General features: G+C 57.4%; 8 protein-coding genes across 8 annotated transcripts; 4 read left to right on the forward strand and 4 right to left on the reverse strand.

The window, feature by feature from the left end:
* Positions 1-140: 140 nt before the first annotated feature.
* Positions 141-1,541, forward strand: ACA1_258510 (TraB subfamily protein; the record flags this gene model as incomplete). Its single annotated transcript, XM_004333554.1, has 8 exons — positions 141-155; positions 236-400; positions 515-611; positions 682-728; positions 809-925; positions 1,036-1,158; positions 1,274-1,495; positions 1,536-1,541. 8 exons carry the CDS (start codon positions 141-143, stop codon positions 1,539-1,541), a joined length of 792 nt encoding a protein of 263 aa, XP_004333602.1.
* A 113-nt stretch (positions 1,542-1,654) lies between these two features.
* ACA1_258520 (uncharacterized protein) lies at positions 1,655-3,097 on the reverse strand (the record flags this gene model as incomplete). Its single annotated transcript, XM_004333555.1, has 1 exon — positions 1,655-3,097. One exon carries the CDS (start codon positions 3,095-3,097, stop codon positions 1,655-1,657), a length of 1,443 nt encoding a protein of 480 aa, XP_004333603.1.
* Positions 3,098-3,277: 180 nt separating this feature from the next.
* On the reverse strand, positions 3,278-11,285 carry ACA1_258530 (uncharacterized protein; the record flags this gene model as incomplete). Its single annotated transcript, XM_004333556.1, is given in 31 exon segments — positions 3,278-3,595; positions 3,679-3,903; positions 3,981-4,137; positions 4,225-4,354; positions 4,423-4,522; positions 4,672-4,819; positions 4,935-5,146; positions 5,264-5,362; positions 5,441-5,617; positions 5,690-5,741; positions 5,991-6,155; positions 6,244-6,473; positions 6,562-6,685; positions 6,787-6,881; positions 7,054-7,222; positions 7,317-7,456; positions 7,525-7,609; positions 7,689-7,751; positions 8,127-8,232; positions 8,306-8,401; positions 8,434-8,703; positions 8,777-8,873; positions 8,947-9,139; positions 9,251-9,394; positions 9,468-9,637; positions 9,721-9,877; positions 9,987-10,134; positions 10,384-10,695; positions 10,762-10,781; positions 10,798-11,020; positions 11,144-11,285. 31 exon segments carry the CDS (start codon positions 11,283-11,285, stop codon positions 3,278-3,280), a joined length of 4,767 nt encoding a protein of 1,588 aa, XP_004333604.1.
* Positions 11,286-11,607: 322 nt separating this feature from the next.
* ACA1_258540 (uncharacterized protein) lies at positions 11,608-12,499 on the forward strand (the record flags this gene model as incomplete). The annotated part of the gene is made up of 3 exons (XM_004333557.1): positions 11,608-11,765; positions 11,800-11,818; positions 11,960-12,499. The coding sequence occupies 3 exons, from the start codon at positions 11,608-11,610 to the stop codon at positions 12,497-12,499; spliced, it is 717 nt and encodes a 238-aa protein (XP_004333605.1).
* Positions 12,500-12,570: 71 nt separating this feature from the next.
* Positions 12,571-15,209, reverse strand: ACA1_258550 (NOL1/NOP2/sun domain containing protein; the record flags this gene model as incomplete). The annotated part of the gene is made up of 12 exons (XM_004333558.1): positions 12,571-12,921; positions 12,979-13,043; positions 13,113-13,220; positions 13,334-13,409; positions 13,500-13,561; positions 13,667-13,773; positions 13,847-13,932; positions 14,047-14,479; positions 14,589-14,731; positions 14,859-14,917; positions 14,993-15,073; positions 15,152-15,209. The coding sequence occupies 12 exons, from the start codon at positions 15,207-15,209 to the stop codon at positions 12,571-12,573; spliced, it is 1,629 nt and encodes a 542-aa protein (XP_004333606.1).
* Positions 15,210-15,325: 116 nt separating this feature from the next.
* Positions 15,326-16,458, forward strand: ACA1_258560 (uncharacterized protein; the record flags this gene model as incomplete). The annotated part of the gene is made up of 6 exons (XM_004333559.1): positions 15,326-15,487; positions 15,572-15,613; positions 15,689-15,803; positions 15,910-16,009; positions 16,127-16,311; positions 16,388-16,458. 6 exons carry the CDS (start codon positions 15,326-15,328, stop codon positions 16,456-16,458), a joined length of 675 nt encoding a protein of 224 aa, XP_004333607.1.
* A 160-nt stretch (positions 16,459-16,618) lies between these two features.
* ACA1_258570 (CBS domain containing protein) lies at positions 16,619-17,834 on the reverse strand (the record flags this gene model as incomplete). The annotated part of the gene is made up of 3 exons (XM_004333560.1): positions 16,619-16,713; positions 16,813-17,029; positions 17,124-17,834. 3 exons carry the CDS (start codon positions 17,832-17,834, stop codon positions 16,619-16,621), a joined length of 1,023 nt encoding a protein of 340 aa, XP_004333608.1.
* A 319-nt stretch (positions 17,835-18,153) lies between these two features.
* On the forward strand, positions 18,154-20,442 carry ACA1_258580 (Mannosyltransferase domain containing protein; the record flags this gene model as incomplete). The annotated part of the gene is made up of 7 exons (XM_004333561.1): positions 18,154-18,583; positions 18,733-18,844; positions 18,951-19,043; positions 19,208-19,254; positions 19,428-19,486; positions 19,612-19,709; positions 19,785-20,442. 7 exons carry the CDS (start codon positions 18,154-18,156, stop codon positions 20,440-20,442), a joined length of 1,497 nt encoding a protein of 498 aa, XP_004333609.1.
* Position 20,443: the final 1 nt, after the last annotated feature.

Raw genomic sequence — 20,443 nt, forward strand, 5'->3', positions numbered from 1 at the left:
TTGGGCCGTTGCGACGAGATCTTAAGATGGCTGCTTCGGTGTGCAAGCCTAAACAATGTTCATTCATCTGCTGACAATGGCACAGAGACGATAGAATTCATCCATCATGAGGAGAAGTGCTCTGGCTTATGTTGGAGGGCATGCACGGGCAAATGGTGCTCATCTTCCTTCTCAAATCTTCGCGCGGCGAGTAGCAGCCACTACGCGCGCATCTTCAACGTCGCTGCTGCAACAGCAACGATGGCTGGCCACATCAGCGGGCAGCGGAGGGGCGCCGGTGTACGGGCATGTGACCGAGGGGGCGGAGGGCGACACGGTGCTGTACATGCGCGACACCGGCAGCGGTCGCGAGTACTGGCTCATCGGCACTGCCCACATCTCCAAACGCAGTGCCGACCAGGTGCTGCAGATTATGCAACGCGTGCGTCCAGACTCTGTCATGGTGCCATGCCTCCCCTCCTTCATCCATCCATTATTCATTTACTTTAGATGTATTATTGATTAATAAATGCAGGTGGAGTTGTGTGAGGGACGAGCGCGACGGATGCAGGAAGAGGATGGCCAAGATCCCTTCAAGCAGCTCTCTGCCCAGGTCTCTCGCATCTTTGCTGGTACCGAGCCACTCTTCTTCTCGTTAAAGGCGTCGTCATCGCCTCACCTTGGCTCGACGCGACGGCACAGGACCTTTCGCCGGCTTCGGCGCCCCATTCCTCGAGGCCAGCTTGCGGGTGCAACCTTCTACCCACTGCGCTTGCTCTCGTGACGCGTGAGCGCCGACCCACAGGCCTTAACCCCACACCACCTGCAGTCGTTTTACAATGTGTTCAAGTTGCTCGGGTTCGTGCCGGGCTTGGAGTTCAAGGTGGCCATGAACGAGGCCAAGAAGTTGAAGATCCCCGTGGTCTACGGCGATCAGGAGTCCAGCGTACGTCGTTCCGCCTCACTCACTCTGCTCATCTCTCTCTTCAGATTGCGTCGCGAGCTCTAACAAGAAGCTTCTGGTGGCCATGCACACGGTTCTCGTGTACAACACAGAAAACATTTCAACGGTTGTCGAGCGTATTCTCGTTGGACAGGCTGATGCGGATCAACAGCGACGCGGCCCACAATCAACAGATGCAGAGCCTCTTCCAGCAAATACAAGCCAACTCCATTGAGGTGCTTCGCCGCACACGACACACACGACACACACACGACACACACCCACACACACCCACACACACACGACAATCTGCTGCATGCCACTCACGAGGGGGTGCATGTGCGTATGTAGGAAATGGTGGAGAAGCTGAAGAACAGGAAGCTGGTCCGCCGGTTCGTGCAGGTGATGAAACAGGCCTACCCCGAGGTGGTGAACGTGATGTTGACAGAGCGGGACGTGGTCATGGCCGCCAACCTGCGGCGGTGCCCCGGCAAGGTTGTCGTCGGCGTTGTGGGCCTCGCCCACCTCGACGGCATCGAGAAGCACTTCAAGCCCATCATGGCCTTGCCTCAGGTAAGCCCAATTCTGTGCCGTGAGTGGTGCGTGCGTGCAGTTGTGATGTGCATTCTGACCAGAGCCCGCAACAGCCACAACAGTCGTAGTGCACCCAACCAGAAAAAGTACATAGTGTAAAACATTCCGTTCAGATTCAACTACAACGGACTCAACCAATCAATCTAGAGTTAACCCGTGCTCAGCGGCCCACTGCAGCACCGCCCTGCGCCGTCTGGCCATCCGGATGGTGCTGGCCTGCCACGGACAGCCGTTGGCGCGAGCCCACTTCACGACCTCCAGGTGGCCGTGCAGCGCGGCGTAGGTGCACGTCCGCGCGTCCCACGGGCAGCCCTTGGCCCGCAGCCACTGGACCACCGCCAGATGCCCTCCGGTCGCCGTCGCCGAACACGTCTCTTCGTCCCACGGCCCGTTCTCGGTGCAGGCGGCCTGCAGCAGGCCCAGATCGCCCCGACTCGCCGCCGCGCGCGATGCCCGGACGTCCCACGGCCAGCCGCCGTGTTCGCGCGCCCACCGCAGCATATCGGCGCCGCCGCGCAGCACGATGCTGGCCCACGTGTGGTTGCCCCACGGGCAGCCGTTGGCGGTCGCCCACTGGAGGGCCTCGAGCTGGCCGCCCTCAGCCGCGGCGGCGCAGGTCCGCTCGTCCCACTGGCAGCCGTTGGCCCGCGCCCACTCGAGCACCGCAAGGTGGCCCCCCTGGGCCGCGGTCAAACAGGTTCGCCCGTCCCACGGCGCGCCGTTGGCCCGCGCCCACTCGAGCACTGCCATATGGCCCCCGCCGGCCGCCAGCGCCGGCACCCACTCGTCCCACGGCGCACCGTTGGCCCGCGCCCACTGGAGCACCTCGAGGTGGCCGCCCTTGGCCGCCAACATGCAGACGCGGCGGTCCCACAGACACCCGTTGTCGCGCGCCCAGCGGAGAGTCTCGAGGTGGCCGCCCTCGGCCGCCAACGCACACGTGGTCGGGTCCCACGGACAACCGCCGGCGCGGGTCCACTGCAGGACCTCGAGGTGCCCGCCCTGCGCCGCTCGGGCGCAGGTCGACACGGACCACGCGCAATCGAGGACGCGCAGGTGCTGGAGCATCGCCAGTTGGCCGCCCGCCGCGGCCTTGTTGCAGATGGTGGACGTGGCGATGGGACACCCGTGGGCCAGTGCCCACTCGAGCACGTCGAGATGGCCCGCCCTGGCCGCGGCCGACGTGGTCGACGCGTCCCACGGACAGGCCTCCTCCTCCTTCTGGTCGTGGTCGTTGTCGTTGGTGGCGCGCCGCCGCAGGTGCTGGAGCAACGCGAGGTCGCCGCGCCTGGCCGCCGCCGCACAGGTCGTCGGGTCCCACGGCGCGCCGTTGGCGCGGGCCCACTCGAGCACGCTGAGCCGGCCCTCGCCGGCCAACTGCGCGCAGAACCGCTGGTCGAGAGGGTGGCCAGCCGGTGTCAATGTGGTGGCGTGGGACTGCTCCCGCGGGGTGTCAGAGTCGGGACCCAACTTGACGCGGGAGAGGGCGTAGCTGGAGTTCCATCGGCGGCACACAGCGCGACAGCAGGGCTGGGTGAGAGGGTCAACGTGGCTGAAGACCAGGGCCAGCAGCTCTGGCATCACCTCCGCCATAACAAACGACACTGCCGGCAATTTTTGTTTATTTATCTCCCGCTACCTTCAAATTCCAAGAAAGTTGTGGAATGTTCGTTGTCTTCGCTGAAGTGGCCATCTCGCGCCAAAACTTAAAAAACAATAATTTGTATTTTGGTTTAGCAAAGGCGTAAAAAAAAATCGTGATCAGAGGGATCGGACGGAGGAGGACATCTCGACCGAGGACTGGTCGATGGCGGATGATGACTGGGCCGAGGGCGACGATGACCCGGCGGAGGTGGTGGCGCGCGACAGGCGGCCGCGGGCCGTCGAGTACCAGAAGGAGAACACGTTGGTCCGCTTGGCGTAGACGGTGAAGATGAGCAGCAGGAGCGGCGTGATCTCCACCACGATCACGAACACGATCGCGCCGATGGCGTTCACGTTCTGGTCGATCGTGCCGTAGAGCAGGAAGGCGCACATGCCCAGCAGCGCCACCGTGCAGATCACCAGCACCACCGAAAACTGTGTCACACGACACACGCCACATGGGCCATGACGACATCAGCATGTGTGTGTCGTGTTGCGTGTGTCGTGTGGTGTGGTACTTTGATCATCTTGTTGCGCTTGAGCTTGGCGAGCTTTTCGCTCATGGCCTTGACGTGGGCGAGCATCCAGATCACGACCGACCCGTAGACGAGGAAGGCCAAGGCCAGGCACAGGGCGATGAAGATGATCACCGATTGGTAGAGGATGGCCAATGCCTTGCGGGCATCTTTTAGGTCCGAATTGGGATCTCCTCCATCAATGAAATACGACGTAGAACACGATGTCTGCAACAAAGTTTTTCCATAATATTAGTATATATATAGAGATGTGGAATAAAAAGAAATTTAAAAAATGAACGTACGTCGGTTGAAGAGGTGCTGGCCTGGAGCGAGATGAAGATGATGATGAGCACGATGAGGAATAGGTAGATGAAGGCGTTGACCAGGGCGAACATGATCTTCATGCGCTTGAGCATGGTGGGTCCGCCCTTCTTCAGAGTCCAATGCACCAGCTCCACCCTGTCATCGCCACCAATAGCAAAAAGAGAGTTAACCAACCACCAACATGAAGGACAAGACTCAACTTGAGTTGCTGTGCAGCCGTACCAGAAAAAGAGGAGGAGGGTGTAGATGGAGAGGAACAGGTAGACCGGCAGATCGCCCAGGATGATGTAGACCACCACGTTGGTGTCGTTCAACACACCCGTCGGCAGCATTGCAAAGTAAATCACCCGCACTACAATCGTATTGTTGGTTTTGGTTGATGAGGATTGGCAACTTGAGTTACAGAGGAGGATGGCGTACGGATGAGGATCGCTTCGATGCACGTGTGGATGATGCGGCCCATCGAAAAGAAGGTCCACAAGAAAGAGGACACGTTCTTGTCGCCCGCGTCGGGCCATTCCTGATTGGTCATTGTGTTAACATTTTCACTGGGTGGCGCACACTACACTACACGACACTGCACTGCACTGCACTGCACTGCACTGCACTACACTACACTACACTACACTACCCCCATGCGATGAATGTCTGAGCGCAGAGGAGACGTACTACTTTGATGAAGAGGAAGATCTGGTTGACGATGGCCAGCGTGTTGGGAATCAACAGGAGGGCGTAGAGGGCCACCGCGAGGTAGAACATGCCGACCGTAGCATCGCTCTGCGACTCAATGAACGTCTTGCCCTCCCAATCGTCGATCCTACAAACACACACAACGCACGCAACACGACACACGCGACACACACGCACATACAGCACACACGTGTTGAGTGCGTGTCTGATGACATGTAGGCGTGTGCGGTGTTGTGTTGTACCGTTGGATGGGGAAGTAGGTGGGGAAGGTGGCCGGCAGCGGGTAGGGCAGGACGCCGCAGAGGGCGCGGCCGCCGTCCGCCAGGGTGATGGCCACGCCGAGCGGGGCCCACCGCGAGAGATCGCCGGCGTCGCTCAGCGCAAAGTCGTACACTCCAAAGTTCGAGTTGAGCTCAATGTCCTCGCGGCGGTACAGACAGATCCGCACATTGCCCTGCGTGCGGTAGGTTTAGCGAGTGTGTCGTCGTGTGTCGTGTCGTGCGTGTCGCGTGTCGTGTGTCGTGTGTCGTGTGTCGTGTGTCGTGTCGTCTCATGAGATTGGGCGCCATACAGCGTTGGGCGAGGTGATCTTGGCCTGCTCGCCGTCTGCCTCAAGTTGAATGAACAGGCCGTCGCCGATCAGTTGACCCACCACGACGTCGTGCGAGTTCTGTGATTGGCGGAAACAAAGTGAAATGAGCAAACAGTGGATGCACTCATGTGAATCACACCGACGCAGTGCACATACCTCGAATTCATAGCCCTCGGCATTGTTGGTGATGGTCTTGACGAAGATGTTGGCCACGAAGGTGGTCTCCTCCTCCTTGAAGAGCTGGGCGGCGGGCACCGAGTAGGTGGTGAGGTCCACACAGTCCGGCGACAGCTGGAGTGTATCGTCCCACGCGATGCTCGCCGTGCCCGGAATCTGTGTGAATATTTCTCCAAACATATTGGTTGACAGCATGTATCAGTCCGACTGGGTGGTGGTGGAACGCACGGTGAGTTCGAACGCAGTGCCGGAGCAGGTTCGCGCGGCGCCCGAAGAAATCCTGCTCGAGTCCACACATGTGCCCTGGCATCATCAACAGCAACGACGATGTTAGAACATGATCGTGTGAGCTTTGTTGAAGTTGGGAGCTGGTACCTCGCCATCCGAGCCATCAACGCACGAACAAGCCACCCGATCGTAGGTGTCAAGCAAGCGATTGTAACTGTGGCACATATAGTCAAATAAAAAATAAGATGAAATAAAAACCAAATAAAGATAAAACGGAAAACAAAACAAAAGAGAAACGAACCGGCAGGCCTGGTCGGACTTCTCGAGGATGGCGAGGTCGGAATAGTGGGCCGCGGTGTGCTGGTTCATCTGATTGAAGGTGGAGAAGTAGGGCTCCACGGCCTTGTTCATCTCCTTCCACGCCCTCGCCTGCCAGCTCAACTCCTGCCAGCGCCCACCCTCAAACCTGCCCTCAACCAACAACAACACCACATCAGCAAACCGCACACTCACGCCGCACACACCCACACCGCACACACCGCACACGCACGCACCATTGGCCTTGGCGCCAGCGGTAGTAGGGGACCGCGGTGCCGCCGACCGCCTGGCACTCGGATGCGTTCTTGGGCGAGAGGAAGTCCTGGCCGGGGAGGCCGACCGCGCCCTGGAGGTAGGTGTAGCGCGGCTCCAGGCAGCCCTCGCCGTAGGCCTCGCACTCGCTCCGATTGGCGGCCGGCCGTACCCACCTGGGCTCCCCGTAGTCCAGCTGTCGTGCCAGACATTCCTGCGCGTGCAGCCGCTGTGTGAGATGATATGCGTGCGTGTGCGGTGGTGGTTGAGTGCGATTGTTTGTGGTGAGTGGGTTGAAGTACGGCTTCGGAGGCGATGTAGTAGTCCAAGCAGCCGATGTTGCCCTTTTGCGTGTAGGTGGGGCACGACGGCACGACCCCGTATTGATCGTTAATCAGCTTGAACGGGTACACGCACACGCCGTCGCTGCATTCCACCAAACCAAAAACCCAAACCCAAACCCAAACCCAAAACCCAAACGTTAGGGAGTGAGACCGAGGTGCGGGGGAGTGTGGTGTGGGGCGTACATGGGCTGGAAGTCTACGGAGGTGTAGTACGGGTTGGCGAGTTCGAGGGCGTCGTCGCACAGGCCCGCCGCATTGCACTGGGTTTCGTTGGTGCACTGAGCGCCGCCTGCGCACAACGTCGAGCAAAACGGCGTCGATTCGCATGCAGCCTATACGCACGCAACACAAGCGATCGACACCGCACACACCACCGCACACGCACGTATACAACACGCACTCAGTTCCTGCGGCCCACATGAGATAAAAGAGTAGGCAGAGGTGGGGGACCTTGTCGGCGGTCAAGTACGGGTGGCAGGTGCCGACCTCGCAGGTGGCCTGGTCCTGGTAGGCCCCGTACTCGTAGTGGAGCGCCCAGGACCACCCGTCGCCCGCGTTGACGCAATCCGAGTAGGTGCGCGAGTGCCGCAGCATACACACCTGCACCATCGGGTTCCACCTGTTCGCACAGGAGCACACGCATCACACATTGAGCGCGTGTGGTGTCATGTGAGTGGTGTGTGTGTCGTGTGTGTTGTGTGGTTTTAGCGTACAGGCAGTCGGCATCGGTAGCCAGGTTGTTGACGGCCTTGCAGAGCGTGGCGTTGTGACATTCATCCTCGGTGTCCAGCAGCGTACTGCCGGAGTAGCAGAATTCGTCACACACCAGCTTGTCCTGTCCATTCTCGTCGCGCTGTGGTTTGGTTTCAATTTCAGCTTCAGTTTCAGTTTCAGTTTCGTTTGGTGAGCAGGCTCACGTACCACGTATTTGAAGACCGAGCAGAAGGCTTGCATGCATGCCTGCTCGCTGACGCCCACGAGCGCACACTCTTGGAGGATGTTGTTGCTGCTCAAGTTGCATTCAGTCAGACCAGGCGCACACACAGAGAATAGAGTGGAATGGAAAGAATGGAACGCGCGCGTACGTTCCCGCTGCTCCATAGTTGGCACACACTCCCTGCGGCTCGTATGCCACGTTGTAATCGCCCCTCACGTAACATCCAGTGAATCGCGATACGTGCAACCGGAGTTAAAGTCACATACTCGTGTGGTTGTGTGTGTGTTGCCGTCGCGTATCATGAGAGGTGTGTGTTTGTGTTTGTGTTTGTTTGTGTGTGTCATGTGCAAATGACACATGTGAGGAGGTGCGTGTTTTGTTGGGGAGGAAGAGAAGGATATCTCCCAGCAGGAGTCGGGGTATTCCTCGGAGCAGCGGCCGCAGAAATTGGTGGCGCCTTCCGAGGACTCATCGGGCAGGTATCTGAAGTTGCAGCTCTTCTCACAGTCCGGGTCCCTGATTTTAGATGGTCGAATTACAGTTTAGATCGGCACAGGCCGGTATGTCTGTTGTTGGGTTAACATACCGGCCTAGTTCGGGATAGAGCTGGCAGGCGGCCCAGTTGCAATTGTGAGTGTCGCAGCCACCGGTCAAGAAGTATTCTTCAATGTTTGAGCCGCCCACGCATGTAGCTGGATTGTTGTTGGGACACGAACGTGTTAAGCAAAAGCTGTTACCATTTCACTGAAGAGGGTGGGGTGGTACGCGATGCCAGGTGGTCCTTGTAGGTGGCAAGAAAGGCATCTTTGTTGTTGGTCTCGTTGGCTGCATTGTAACCGAATGTAATGTTAGTCTTATTGTCTGGGTTCAAAATAGGAGAGAGGTAGACTAACCGGGTAGATCCCAGAGGGAGCGGTAGTACTGCTTCTCCTTCTCGTCCATGCCGTCAACGACGCACTGGCGTTGGTCGATATGAGTGATCAAATTGCATAAATTCCTCATGCATTGTTTGGGGTGATGCAACACCTCTGCAATCAGGTCCAGGCGCGCAGTCTGGTCCTTGGGCGTGCTGCACTTGCTGAAGAGGCAGGTCTGGTTGCCGGCACAGTCGCTGTCGGACACACACGCGATCGTGCATGTGTGAAACTCCGTACAGCGCGATCCTATTGGGCACCACAGTGAGTCACGGTGTCAATCTGGGGTTGGACCAAGATAAGATAAGATTTTGACATTTACCAAATAGGCAGTCGCCATCCGAGTCGCAATAGGAGCCATAGTGCTTGGTCGCGCAATCCAATGCCGGGTTGCTCACCCTGTAGGCTGACGTGACCGACTATAGATCGAATTAGACTGAGCCTGATCGTCATCAACGAAAGCGAAGAAAGAGAATAGAGCAAAAATCATACGTCAAAGAACGAAGCGGCGCAGTTGCGGGTGGGGTCGTCTTCGTATTGCTTGGCGTGGGCGTAGTCTTCGAGGGCGAGGTAGGTACACCCAGCCGTGCCCGAACAGCTATCGGCAACGGTAGCCTTCTTGGCCCGGAACTGGGTTCTGTCGTAGGTCATCTCCTTGCGCTCGCATACGCCCGACCACTCTTCCCTATGAAGTTTAGTTGAAGATCATGATCGGTCAACGATCAGTCAAGTTCAATCATCCATTTCCAAACAATTAGGAAACCAGAGGAATGCCAGATGAAGGGGAGAAATGTACAGAAAGTTGCAGCAGGGGTCGGCAGAGCTGTTGGAAGCAGGGTCGGTCGATCCGCAACGGGTGGTGAACTCGGTAACCGAGACGTGGCCCGCCTCTTCAATGAACTCGGTATCCACCAATCGTTGACAGCCAACCCAGCCGTCGCTGCAACAGGGTAGGTCAGATTAGTTACCACGGAACAATCAAGTTAGGGTTGAACACACACTCACACAAATACCTGACAGCGAAGGCGTTGACGCGGAGGACCAGGTCGTGGAAGTCTTCGAACGAATCAACATTGTCGTAGCTCGTCGACATGTTCTGCAGCTTCTGCTTTGCTTCCTGGAACTTGGCCTGCGAGCAATCGGGATAGCTCACTTCCGGCTGCACCAGCACGTCCGTGACCAGCTGCACGTCGAGCGTTTACGTGCATGTCGTGTGTTTCTCGTTATTGAGTTTACATCGAAACAGGTTGTTGGTAGCTCGCGTACGGTTCCGTTGGCGTCAACGACATCGACAAAACTGATGTTACACTGGGCCAGGGACACGTCGTAAACGGTGTTGACCTGTCCGTTGATGCCCACGCCGTACATCACCCGCGACATGGAGAACTTGCTCGGCACCGTTTCGAAGGTCACGCCCGGCACCCTGGTGGACCGCACAATGTCAGCACACAACACGCACACCGACACACACGCACACGCACACGCACACGCACGCACACGCACGCACACACGATCGGAGAGAAAAGACATACGGTTCATAGAGGGGAATGCTGAAGGCGGAGGCAGCCGAGTCGGCGGTGGGCATGAGGAGGGTGGTGTAGGTTGCCTCGCAGCTCTCCGGGCTGTCCTTGGCCGTCGTCTCGCAGGTCTTCAGCCCAGGGCACTCCAATTTCGCAGTTCCTGTCGAGCACCACAACCACCACGATCGACCAACCAATGCAAACGATCAGTCACTTTTATGATCACACCTTCCCCTTGACTCTGTTTATTACCATAGACGTAGAACTGCTGGAGCGGCAACGGCGCATCAAGATCTATGTCACAACGCCAAAAAACTATCAGCGCACATTTCGCATTTCTCACGCATTCCTTGGGCATTCCAGACACATTGTGATTGTGTGCGGTGCGTGCGGTGAGTGCGGGATGTACCATAGACGTAGAGGGAGAAGGTGACGTTGGTGATGGCCGGGATGTTGAGGAAGAGCGGTCCGTTCATGAACGGGTTGTAGCCCGACTGGCGGCAGCACAGGAAGAGGAGCTCGGTGAGCCCGCCGCGCTGGTGCGACTGCCAGTAGGACTGGGACGGCGAGGGCAGGAGCGCGGCGTCGTTGGTGGCGTAGATGTCGGCGTCGCCCGACGACATGACCAGGGCGATGGCCAGGCTCGTGCAGGGCGGCACCAGCACCTCCAGGTTCACCTCCTCGCCCGCCTGGAGCGTCGCCGAGTACGTCGCCGGCGCATCTGCACGTGGATCCACCATTCCCACGTCAGCATGGATAAAAATAAAAGCCGCTATTGGCGGAAAACGTTTAAGTCCCGTGTTTCCGCTCCACATATCCGGACATCGACGCAGGGAAGGAGGAGAGCTGTGTGCCTTGGGTGAGGTTGAGGCAGGTGAAGTTGGGCTGCGAACAGGTCGTGGGGGCGGGCGTGCTGCAGAGGGCCGAGCACTCGGGGTTGTCTGTGGCGGGGCTCACGCTGCACGCGTAGACGCCAAAGTCCTGCAGGAAGACCGGGCCGTCGAACAGCACGTCGAGGAACTCGTAGGTCGATGACACGCCCACATCTGACCAACAGCCCAACAATCACCCGTTTCAGAAAAGATGAAGTTGTAAAGCTGATGTTTTTTAAGCTGACGACCAAGCAAAGAACGAAGGATGAACAAGGAGAAATAGGGAGAGAGAGGTACCAGAGATGGTGCGAGAGGTGAGGAGGTGGCCGGTGATGGCGGCCGCGTCGCTGGGAGTGGAAGAGGAGAAAAGAAGAAGATGGAAAAGAGCGAAGACGAAAGATAGGGAGATGGTCGAGCGGAGGAGGTGCGTATTGTACATGACTTGTAGTGGACAAACTCACGCCAAGGCCCAAGAACAACCAACAGGGCAGGACGAAATACATGATCGTCTCCAGTTGCTGGTTGGACACATGCGATCGTTAATTTACAGATGGCCTACCGGAACCCATGAGATACAAACAAGCCAGACGGGCTTTTCGGTTGAGCACAACAGCTTCCCGGTGGCTGCGGTCGGCGGAGTTGCTCAAACGCCGGGAAAATAATAATTTATTCAAAAGAAAATAGAGTTTCCTTTAGCTTTCTCTTTGCAGTTGTGCCTTCCGCCGAAAGCGTGGGGTTCTGTACAAAACACAAGAACAAGGATGGAGGCGGATGCTGAGGTGATGTACGCGGGGGTGGGTTCACAGTCCGACCTGGGCTGTAACAAGGGCCTCCAGGCCAAGGGCGCGGTGCGCGATAACAAGTTTCAGCTGCTTGCAGGCAGCATCATCGCCCCCGCCGCCCCCGCCCTCAACAAGAAGTACACCGACCTGCGCGCCGCTCACCTCGAACAGGGCCGCATCGCACCCTCCGGTGGAGGGTACCCCCACCTCAACTAATTTAGTTATTCGAAATTCCAATTTTAATTTAACTAATCTCCGTGATTTTTATCATCATCTTGTTCAAGCTGACGATGGTGTTGATGGAGTGTGCAGATGCTTTCGGGTGATGCAGGACCTGGCGTTCGACAGCGCGTCGCAGGCGTTCATCTACGCGTACGGCACCAACCCGCCCGGCGGCAAACTCACCTGGACGCCGCCCTCCCGCCCCGGCCGCGTCGTACGCAAGCACGCCAGCGCCTCGCCCAAGCAAACGAAAAAGAACGAAAAAGACAACAAAGAGAAGGAGAAGGAGAAAGAGAAAGCGAACGACGTGGACGGCGACTACGAAGACATCGCTGGTGAGGATGACGAAGTCGAGGTGCCGGGTTGCATGCAGGTCGTTGCTGACGACGACGCAGAAGAAGACGATGAAGACGAGTCGCAGCTTCGCCCGCCTTCACGCGCTTCGAGTTCCGGCTTGAAGGTGGTCCAAGCCAAGAGGGAGCAAGTGGAAGAGGAGGAGGAGGAGGAGGAACTGTCAGAAGTCGACGCCGAGCTGGCCTACATCGAAGCCAAGATCCGCCTGCTCCAGATCCGCAAGAAGAAGCTCCTCCAGGAGAAGGCCAACGCCGACACCAAGTCGAAGCCCCTCGCCCGCAACCTCAACCTCTGACTATGACGACACATCTACAAGAGTGAAGCAAAAGAATGAAGAGGTGCCGTTTTTTTGCACAATTTTTCTACCTACGAGGACGACGATGATGCTGGTACTGCTACGCCGACAGTCTTGTTCTTGTTCTTCCTCTTCCTCCTCTTCTTTTTCTTCTTCTTTTCTTCAGAGCCACCACTCGCCGTCGTCGTCGCCGTCGAAGCTGAAGACGTTGTTAACGATGTCGATGATGATGAGGTAGACGACGCAACCTTGTCGTCGTTGTCGTCGTCCTCGTCCAGTCGCTTTCGCTTTCCGGTGGTGCCGGCCGATGACGAGGCGATCTCGAAGCAGGCGACGAAGAAGCCGATGGTCTTGTCCTCGACGGGCAGGGTGCGCAGGCAGTTGTCGGCGCCGGGGAAGAGCGGGCGGCCGCGGCGCGGCCACTGGGGCAGGGCGCGGGCGAGGCGCACGTGTGGGTGGGCGTCGAGAATGGCACGCACCACGCGCTCGTTTTCCTCCTCGTGCACCGAACACGTCGAGTACACCACCTTCTTCACTCGTGGGACTGAGACCACACACACGACCGCACACGGTGAGGTCTGGCGTGTGTGGAATGTTGGGAATGGCGACGTACACTTGAGGCAGTGGGTGATGATGGAGGTCTGGAAGGCGGCCAACCCGGCGAGCCGCTTCTTCTTCTCGTCGTCGTCGCCAAGGTCCACCCACTCGTCCTCATCCGGCGCTGTCCGAGAAAGAAAGAACGAAGGATGAGAAAAAGAACGAAGAACGAAGAAGACCAAAGTGTGAATGCCTGTCGAGGAGTGGGCGCAACCCACACAAGAGCAGAACCGGTACCGGTGGTGAAGGCGACGTCGTAGCGCGTGACGATGCCCGAACCGGAGCACGACGGGTCGGCCATGAAGTACTCCACCTAAACCAGAAAAAGAAAAGAAAAAGAAATATTAGACGATGTAGTGGCGAGAAAGTAACAGCTGGGTGGGTAGCGCTAGGCACGACGTACGTTGGCGTATTGCGGGTCGTGCGGGTTGACCTTGAGGAAGTCGCTGCATACAGCAGTAATGTCTGAACACGCAACACACACACACACACATACACACACACAAGGCATAGACTCACGTCAGCAGAGTGTCATCGAGGTGCTGATGCAGGGGTGAGAGTGTAGCGTACTGGTGGCTCCGGCGCGGGCGGTGAGCCGCTTGAGGGTGTTGAGGCGGTAGAGGTCCATGTCGAAGGCGAAGATCTTGCCCGTGTTCTTCATCAGCGCCGCCAGATGGCTGCACGCGAGCGCGTAGAAGCGAACATTAGCAAATATCTCGAGACACGCAACACACGACACGCAACACACACCTGGTTTTGTTTCCGGGCGCCGCACAGCAGTCGATGACGTGGGCGTGTTCCGGCGGCGACAGCGCGTGGGCCGAAAAGCAACTGGCCTGTGCTCGGCACCATTCGACACACATTCCAGGTTAGCTGCTGTGCTCGCATGGGGCGACGAGTGACGTGTGTCGTGTTGTGTGTGTGTGTGTGTGTGTGTGATCCGCGCGGACCTTGTCTTGCAGGACAAGCGTGCCGTCCTGCACCAGCGGGTGCCGGCCGTTCATTTTGACCGTCGGCGGCAGGACCAGGAGATCAGCCAAGTGTTCATCGACCTTGATCTCCTCGGCAGCTTCACTCTCGCTCTTCTTCTTATTCTTCTCCGCAGCCTTGGCTTCGCTTTCGTTCTTCTCGCTGTTTTGTTCTTCGTTTTCGTTTTCGTTTTCTTCGCGCTTGGCCCGCCTTCGCTTGGTGGGCTGGTGGGCGGCGCTTCTTTGTTCGTTTGAGTCATCTCCGCCGCCGCTGTTGGTCGATAGAAGCTGGGGCAGCTGGGGCAGGATGTCGGCCACCTCCGCCTTGAGCGTGTTCACCCGCACGTAGCGCGGCAGCACCAGCGGATTCCGCACCTCCTCCGGCAACAAACCTTCATTGTCTACCGCCTTTGCCCTGCATCGCTGCATGGTTAGCCCACACACCGCACACACCGCGCACACCACACACACGCACACGCACCACCGCACACGCACACGCACAGCACACGTGGGTGAGATGGTACCTGACTTTCATGCGCACGAGGGCCTGGACGAGAGGGTTCTTGTATTTGAGGAGGAGCTTCTTGAAGTGGCCGCTGCCCTTGATGCCGTCGGCCAGGATCATGTCGTAGACCATCACGTACACCAGCCACTTTTGCTTCTCCAACTGATGATTGGATTCACCGCACACCGCACACGCACCATCGCACACGCACACGACACACGTACCATCGCACGCACGCCACCGAATGAGTGTCACACGATCGCTCTTGTAGCCGTGCGCTGGACTGTACCTGGCGCTGCTCGTCGAAGATCTTGGCGCTGGCGACGAGCTGCTCGAGGACGGACTTGACTGTACAAGGAGCAGGCAAGTAAGCAGAGAAGTCAAAGCATTGAGATTGATTAGATGAGAGGAGGAATTGTGTACACTTGAGGGTCTTGCAGACGAGGGCAAACACGGATTCCTTCTGCTTGACGTCCTTATGAAAGACGAGACTCTTCACGCTCCCTGATGGAAATCGTCGGAGGTCAGTCAGGTTAAATCGCAACATTAAATCAATGAAAAGAAACCGATGATCTGAGGCACCTTTTTTCTGATGGAAGCTCTCGAGAACCATCGCCACATCGCGGTAGATGGTGCTCATCTTCTTGCGATTGTGAGATGTGCCTTCCGATTTTCTTTTGTGATTTTTGACGAATAAGAAAACAATGAAGAAAAAGCGCAGATCGGTTGTTGATCATCTCGAGTCGCGTAGAGAAGATGGAGCAGCCTGAGATTGCGGCGCCCTGGAAGCAGGAGGAGCTGGCCCAAGTGCCCAAGAAGGACATCGTCGAATTCCTGCAGAAGCATGGCAACAACGCCTTCCTCCAGCGTCACAGCCTCAAGGGCAAGCTGCAGAATGTGGCCAAGAACGTGAACAAGGTACATTGCCCATCCAGCTGTGTGCACCTCCCGAGATCAATCGATTGATCATTACATAAATTAATTAAATGAATTAATCTGCAGGGCAAGCTCGATGCCGCCTACGCCGATCTGTTCGTGTCCAAGGTAATACAGTTTTGTTACTGTTTAATTTGATGGAATCAATCATCCTGACGGTCTCGTGTGGGGTGCCCGCGGCAGGACTTCCGCACGGAGGAAGACGACAAGGAACTGGCCGCCATTGAGGAGAGGAAGAAGGCCCAGGAGGCTCGAGCCAGCGCTGCTGCCAGCGGCCCCGCTGCCGACGCCACCGAGGGTTCGCTCTTTTTGTTGTTCTTCTTTTTGTCGTGCGTGCGGTGGTGCGTGTGTGTGCGTGTGCGTGTGCGGCAGGCCGCTGACTCTGTGGTGGTCGACTTCTCTAGAGAAGAGCGGCGTGCCTGAGAAGAAGGGCTACCGCAAGATCGTGCTCAAGAAGGGCGACAAGACCAACTTCCCCAAGAAGGGCGAGTCTGTCTCTGTGAGGTGCGTGCGCACGTGGTGTGTGCGTGTGTGTGTGTCGTGTGCGTGCGTGTCGTGTGCGTGCGTGTTGCGAGTGCGGTGGTGGTACTTACGGGCCGCGAGTGTCATTCGAACTGGCAGGTACACGGGCATGCTGGAGAACGGTCAGATCTTCGACACGAACGTCGGCAAGAAGAAGTCGGCACTCAAGTTCAAGGTGGGCATGGGCAAGGTCATCCGCGGTTGGGACGAGGCCGTCCTCGAGATGAGCAAGGGCGAGAAGGCCAAGATCACCATCGAACCCGACTGGGCCTACGGCGCCAAGGGTACGACAACACACACACCACACACAACAGAGAAACTGAAAACCCGTGTTGATTCGTCTTGTTGTTGTTGTTGCAGGCGTGCCTGGCACCATTCCTCCCAACTCGACGCTCATTTTCGAGGTGGAGCTGGAGGCCATCGGTCTGTAAACCCCTTCTCTAGAGAAAGCGGGCGCACGGCAGAACGTCTTAGGAGAAGCATGAATCGAGAGCGCTCACGCCGGCGTGAAACGAACTCTGGGCTGTGCGTATGATGTGATTAGTGGGCGTGGGTGAATGTGCTATTACTTGTCCTGCCTAGGCCAGACCACTAGGGGATGATCTTGCTGAGAATGTCGGTGTAGGAGATGACGGCGATGGGCCTCTGCTGATCATCGATCACGTACGCCCTATGCGAACGGCCAGCTGTTGAAGAACGACGACGAAGGAGAGGAAAGAAGTGAGTCATCGGCACTTGAGATGTGATGAAGGTCGCGGTGGTGAGAGAGCGTAGGTAGTTGGTACCAAGCAGGTTCTCGAGCAGGTCTCTGACGCGAGTCTCCGGTTGCGCGGTGATGGGGAAGATGAGCTTGCGGCTGCCCAGCTGGCTCAGGAACTCGGGCACCGGCCTCAGGAGCAGGTGCATCTTCTGCACCGTCATGCCCCGCAGGTCCGACGCCGCCAGGTTGTAGAGCAGCCTGCCCGTCCCCTTCTCGCACACGCCCACCGCCGACACCTTGTTCTGTAGAGTTGTGTTATAAGTAAAATGTAGTGGACGATAGTTGCTAGTCTTTCTACGTAGCGAGCAGCGAGTAGCGATGATGGTGTAGTGCTACCTCCTTCATCTCGTTGAAAGCGTCGAGGGCGAGCTTGCCTTCGGCGGGGAAGCAGGAAACGACGGGCCGGTCGGCGACCAGGCCCAGCTCGTCGATGGTGGCGAGTAGTACGCGATCGAGGAGCTCCCTCTCGAGCTCGTGCTGATGGCGCGAGAGGAAACGTACGACGTCGGTCTGCGACAGCAGACGGTAGCGGCCCTCGACGACGCCACCGGCCTCGAGCTGCTCCTCGTTCTCCTCCTGCTCGTTGGTCATCGTGACGAGTACGTGGTGGGGTACCGCGTTGAGGGGCTTGATGGCCTTCTCGATCGGATCGGCGCAGTGGAAGCAGACCATGCACTCGGTGACATCGTTGAAGAGGAGGTCGCCAATCGATTGCGACGCACGTTCGGTGGCCCTCTTGATGACCGCTTCGCTCGATACGATGTTCTTGGGCTCATCGACTGCGCCTTGGCTGCCATCGAGTAGCGCCATGGTGACGTCAAAGATGTGTGCAACGCCGATGAACTTCTTGCGCTTTTCGTCGTAGATGGGCAGCGCTACGAGACCGTTGCTCTGCAGAAGCTGCATGACGTCGGCAGCGCTGGCCGAAGACTTGGCCCACAGCAGATTCTGCTTCTCTTGGACGAGATGACCCAGGCCCACCTTTTTGGGCGAGATTCGTTTGGCCAGGCCGTAGTCGGCCGTGAGGGCCGGTTCTTGAAACGCCATTCGATATGATATTGAATGAACCAAGCTGGTCTCGTTTCAAAATTCAAATCGATCTAGCTTTGCCGAAGTGGCTGCAATTTCAACGACTACCGTTCGGCTGCTGCCAGAATCGAGCGACGAGCCTGTCATCCTGACTCATCCACGTTGGTCCTCATCCACGTTGTTTTGCGTTTGTTATTCTGCCCTTTGGCGCCTTATTTACGGCCAATCTTCCGAGTTTCGAAACGCTTTTGAAAGCATTGGCAAAACGGTTTTGCGGATTGGACGAATAAAAAGCGCACAGCGGTGACCTCACAAGAAGCAACAAAAGAACTAAAAGATGAAGAGGAAAGGAGGCGGCGCGGCCACCTCACCTGCAGCAGCTGCGCAGGAGAGCAAAAAACGGACACAGCCGGGGGGCCTGCTTGCCGCATCCTCCCCGAGCGACGACGACACGTCGGCAGCCGCCACGGCCTTCCGTGAGCGCGCCGTCTTCAAGGTCGCCATCTTGTCACGCGTGCTCATGCTCCTCATCGCCACCTTCCTGGGCGAGATGTTCAGCGATTTCGACGATTCGACTGCATCTTCATCTTCCTCCTCTGCCGCGCTGCCGACCAAGTTGGACGGCATAGTCGAGACGAGCGTGGGCCATTTGGCCAAGTGGGACGGGGTCTACTTCGTGGACATCGCCCAGCACGGCTATCGCTTCGAACACTTCCACGCCTTCTTCCCGGCCCTCCCGCTCGCCATCTCCTTCCTCAACCGCACCTGTACAGTTGCTCCACATTTTTATTTTTATTGGTATTTTATTTTTTATATTACAATAGTCAGAGAAATATTTATTATATACTGAAATATAAAATTACATATTTTAAATATACAATATAAAATAGGATATTAATTATTCACACAATAATAGTTTTGAAGGTGCTGTGGGTCAAGGGCTTTGCGAGCGAGTACAACAGCGCAGTGATGGCCGGCGTGTTCGTCACCAACGCCTTCTTCGTCCTCTCCGCCGTCGAGCTCTATCGGTACAGGGGTCCCCTTCTCCATCATGATGGGTTCCTCCACGAGTCCCCCGTTCCTGACTCTTCTTCGTTCGTTCGTTTTGTGTGGGTGCGTGCGTGGCCACGGCAGGTTGTCGAGGCTGGTGGTCAAGAAGGAGATCTTCGCGACCAAGACCGTTCTGCTCTACTGCCTCACGCCAGCCAACATCTTCATGACCGCCATGTACCTACCTGGCAGCCACACTCTCTTCTCTCGCTGACTAGAAATGTGTTTACTTACCGCACACACACGACCGCACACGACCGCACGCACGACACACACACAGTTACTCGGAGAGCGTGTTTGCATTCTTTTTCCTGCGTGGCGTGCGGCTCCTTTTGGAGCAGAAGCGCTGGGAATCCGCGCTCACACTCGCTGGCACTTGCCTCACCCGGTACCTACTCGGCCCTATTCTAGGCGGGCGTTGGCCTGACTGACCACTCCACCACACATGCGCCACCGCACACGCACACACGTGCCACCGCACACGCGCATGTGTGTTGAATGGCCCTCCGCAGATCGAACGGCGCGTTGTGTTGCCTGTTCCTAGTGTATGACGCGCTGCAGCGCTGCCCCCCTCCCTTTCTCCAATCGCTCTCCGTCGCCGTTTTCCGCAAGCGGCTCTCGTTCGTCACCGCCCAGCGGCCCTCGTGGACCGTACCTCCCCCCCTCCCTTCATTCTTTCTCTCGCATTCGCGTTTCGCTCTTTTTTTCCGTTTCGCTTTCCTTCTTTCAACCACCGGCTTGGCAGACATTCCTCGCGGTCTGGCTCGGGACGGCCCTGCGCTGCGCCGTAGTCGTGGCCCCGCTCGTTGGCTACCTCACCTGGAGCTACCTCCGCTACTGCAGGTGCGTGCAGCGAGGTGTTTGTGTGTGTGTGTGTATGGCACGCATCATCTGACCAACCCTGTTTGGTCAACGCAGTCCGACCAATCCGACGCGCGGCCAGCACGAGTGGTGCGACGCCGCGGTGCCCAACATCTACGCCTACGTGCAGGCCAAGTACTGGAACGTGGGCTTTCTCAACTACTACGAGCCCCACCAAATCCCCAACTTCCTCCTCGCCTCGCCCATCGTCTTCCTCTCCGCCTGGGGCATCTTCTCCTTCCTCCGCCACTTTTCGTTATTCACCACCTCGTCATCGTCATCATCTTCATCATCTTCATCATCTTCAACCACTCCATCATCATCACCACCAACATCTTCGTCTTCTTCATCATCATCAACTTCAATGCCAACCGAGCCGTATCTCGAGGCGGAGATGGTGCCGTTCGTCGGGTACTGGGCGGTGCTGTTGGTGGTGGGCGTGCTGTTCATGCACGTGCAGGTCATCACCCGCTTCCTGTCGGCCTGCCCCGCGCTCTACTGGTTCTGCGCCAACTTCTACGACGGCACTGGTGACGTCAGCAGCACCACGACAAAGCCAAAGAACGAAAGCGAAGCGGCCAAGGAGGAGCGGAGGAGGAAGAGGCGGCGGTCGAGGAAGGTGCGGTCGTGGATGCAGTACCTGATCGCGTTCTACTTCCTGGCCTACACGCTCATTGGCGCTCTGCTCTTCTGTAACTTTTATCCCTGGACCTAAA

Source organism: Acanthamoeba castellanii (assembly GCF_000313135.1).
Source record: "Acanthamoeba castellanii str. Neff unplaced genomic scaffold scf7180000084769, whole genome shotgun sequence".
NCBI lineage: Eukaryota > Discosea > Longamoebia > Acanthamoebidae > Acanthamoeba > Acanthamoeba castellanii.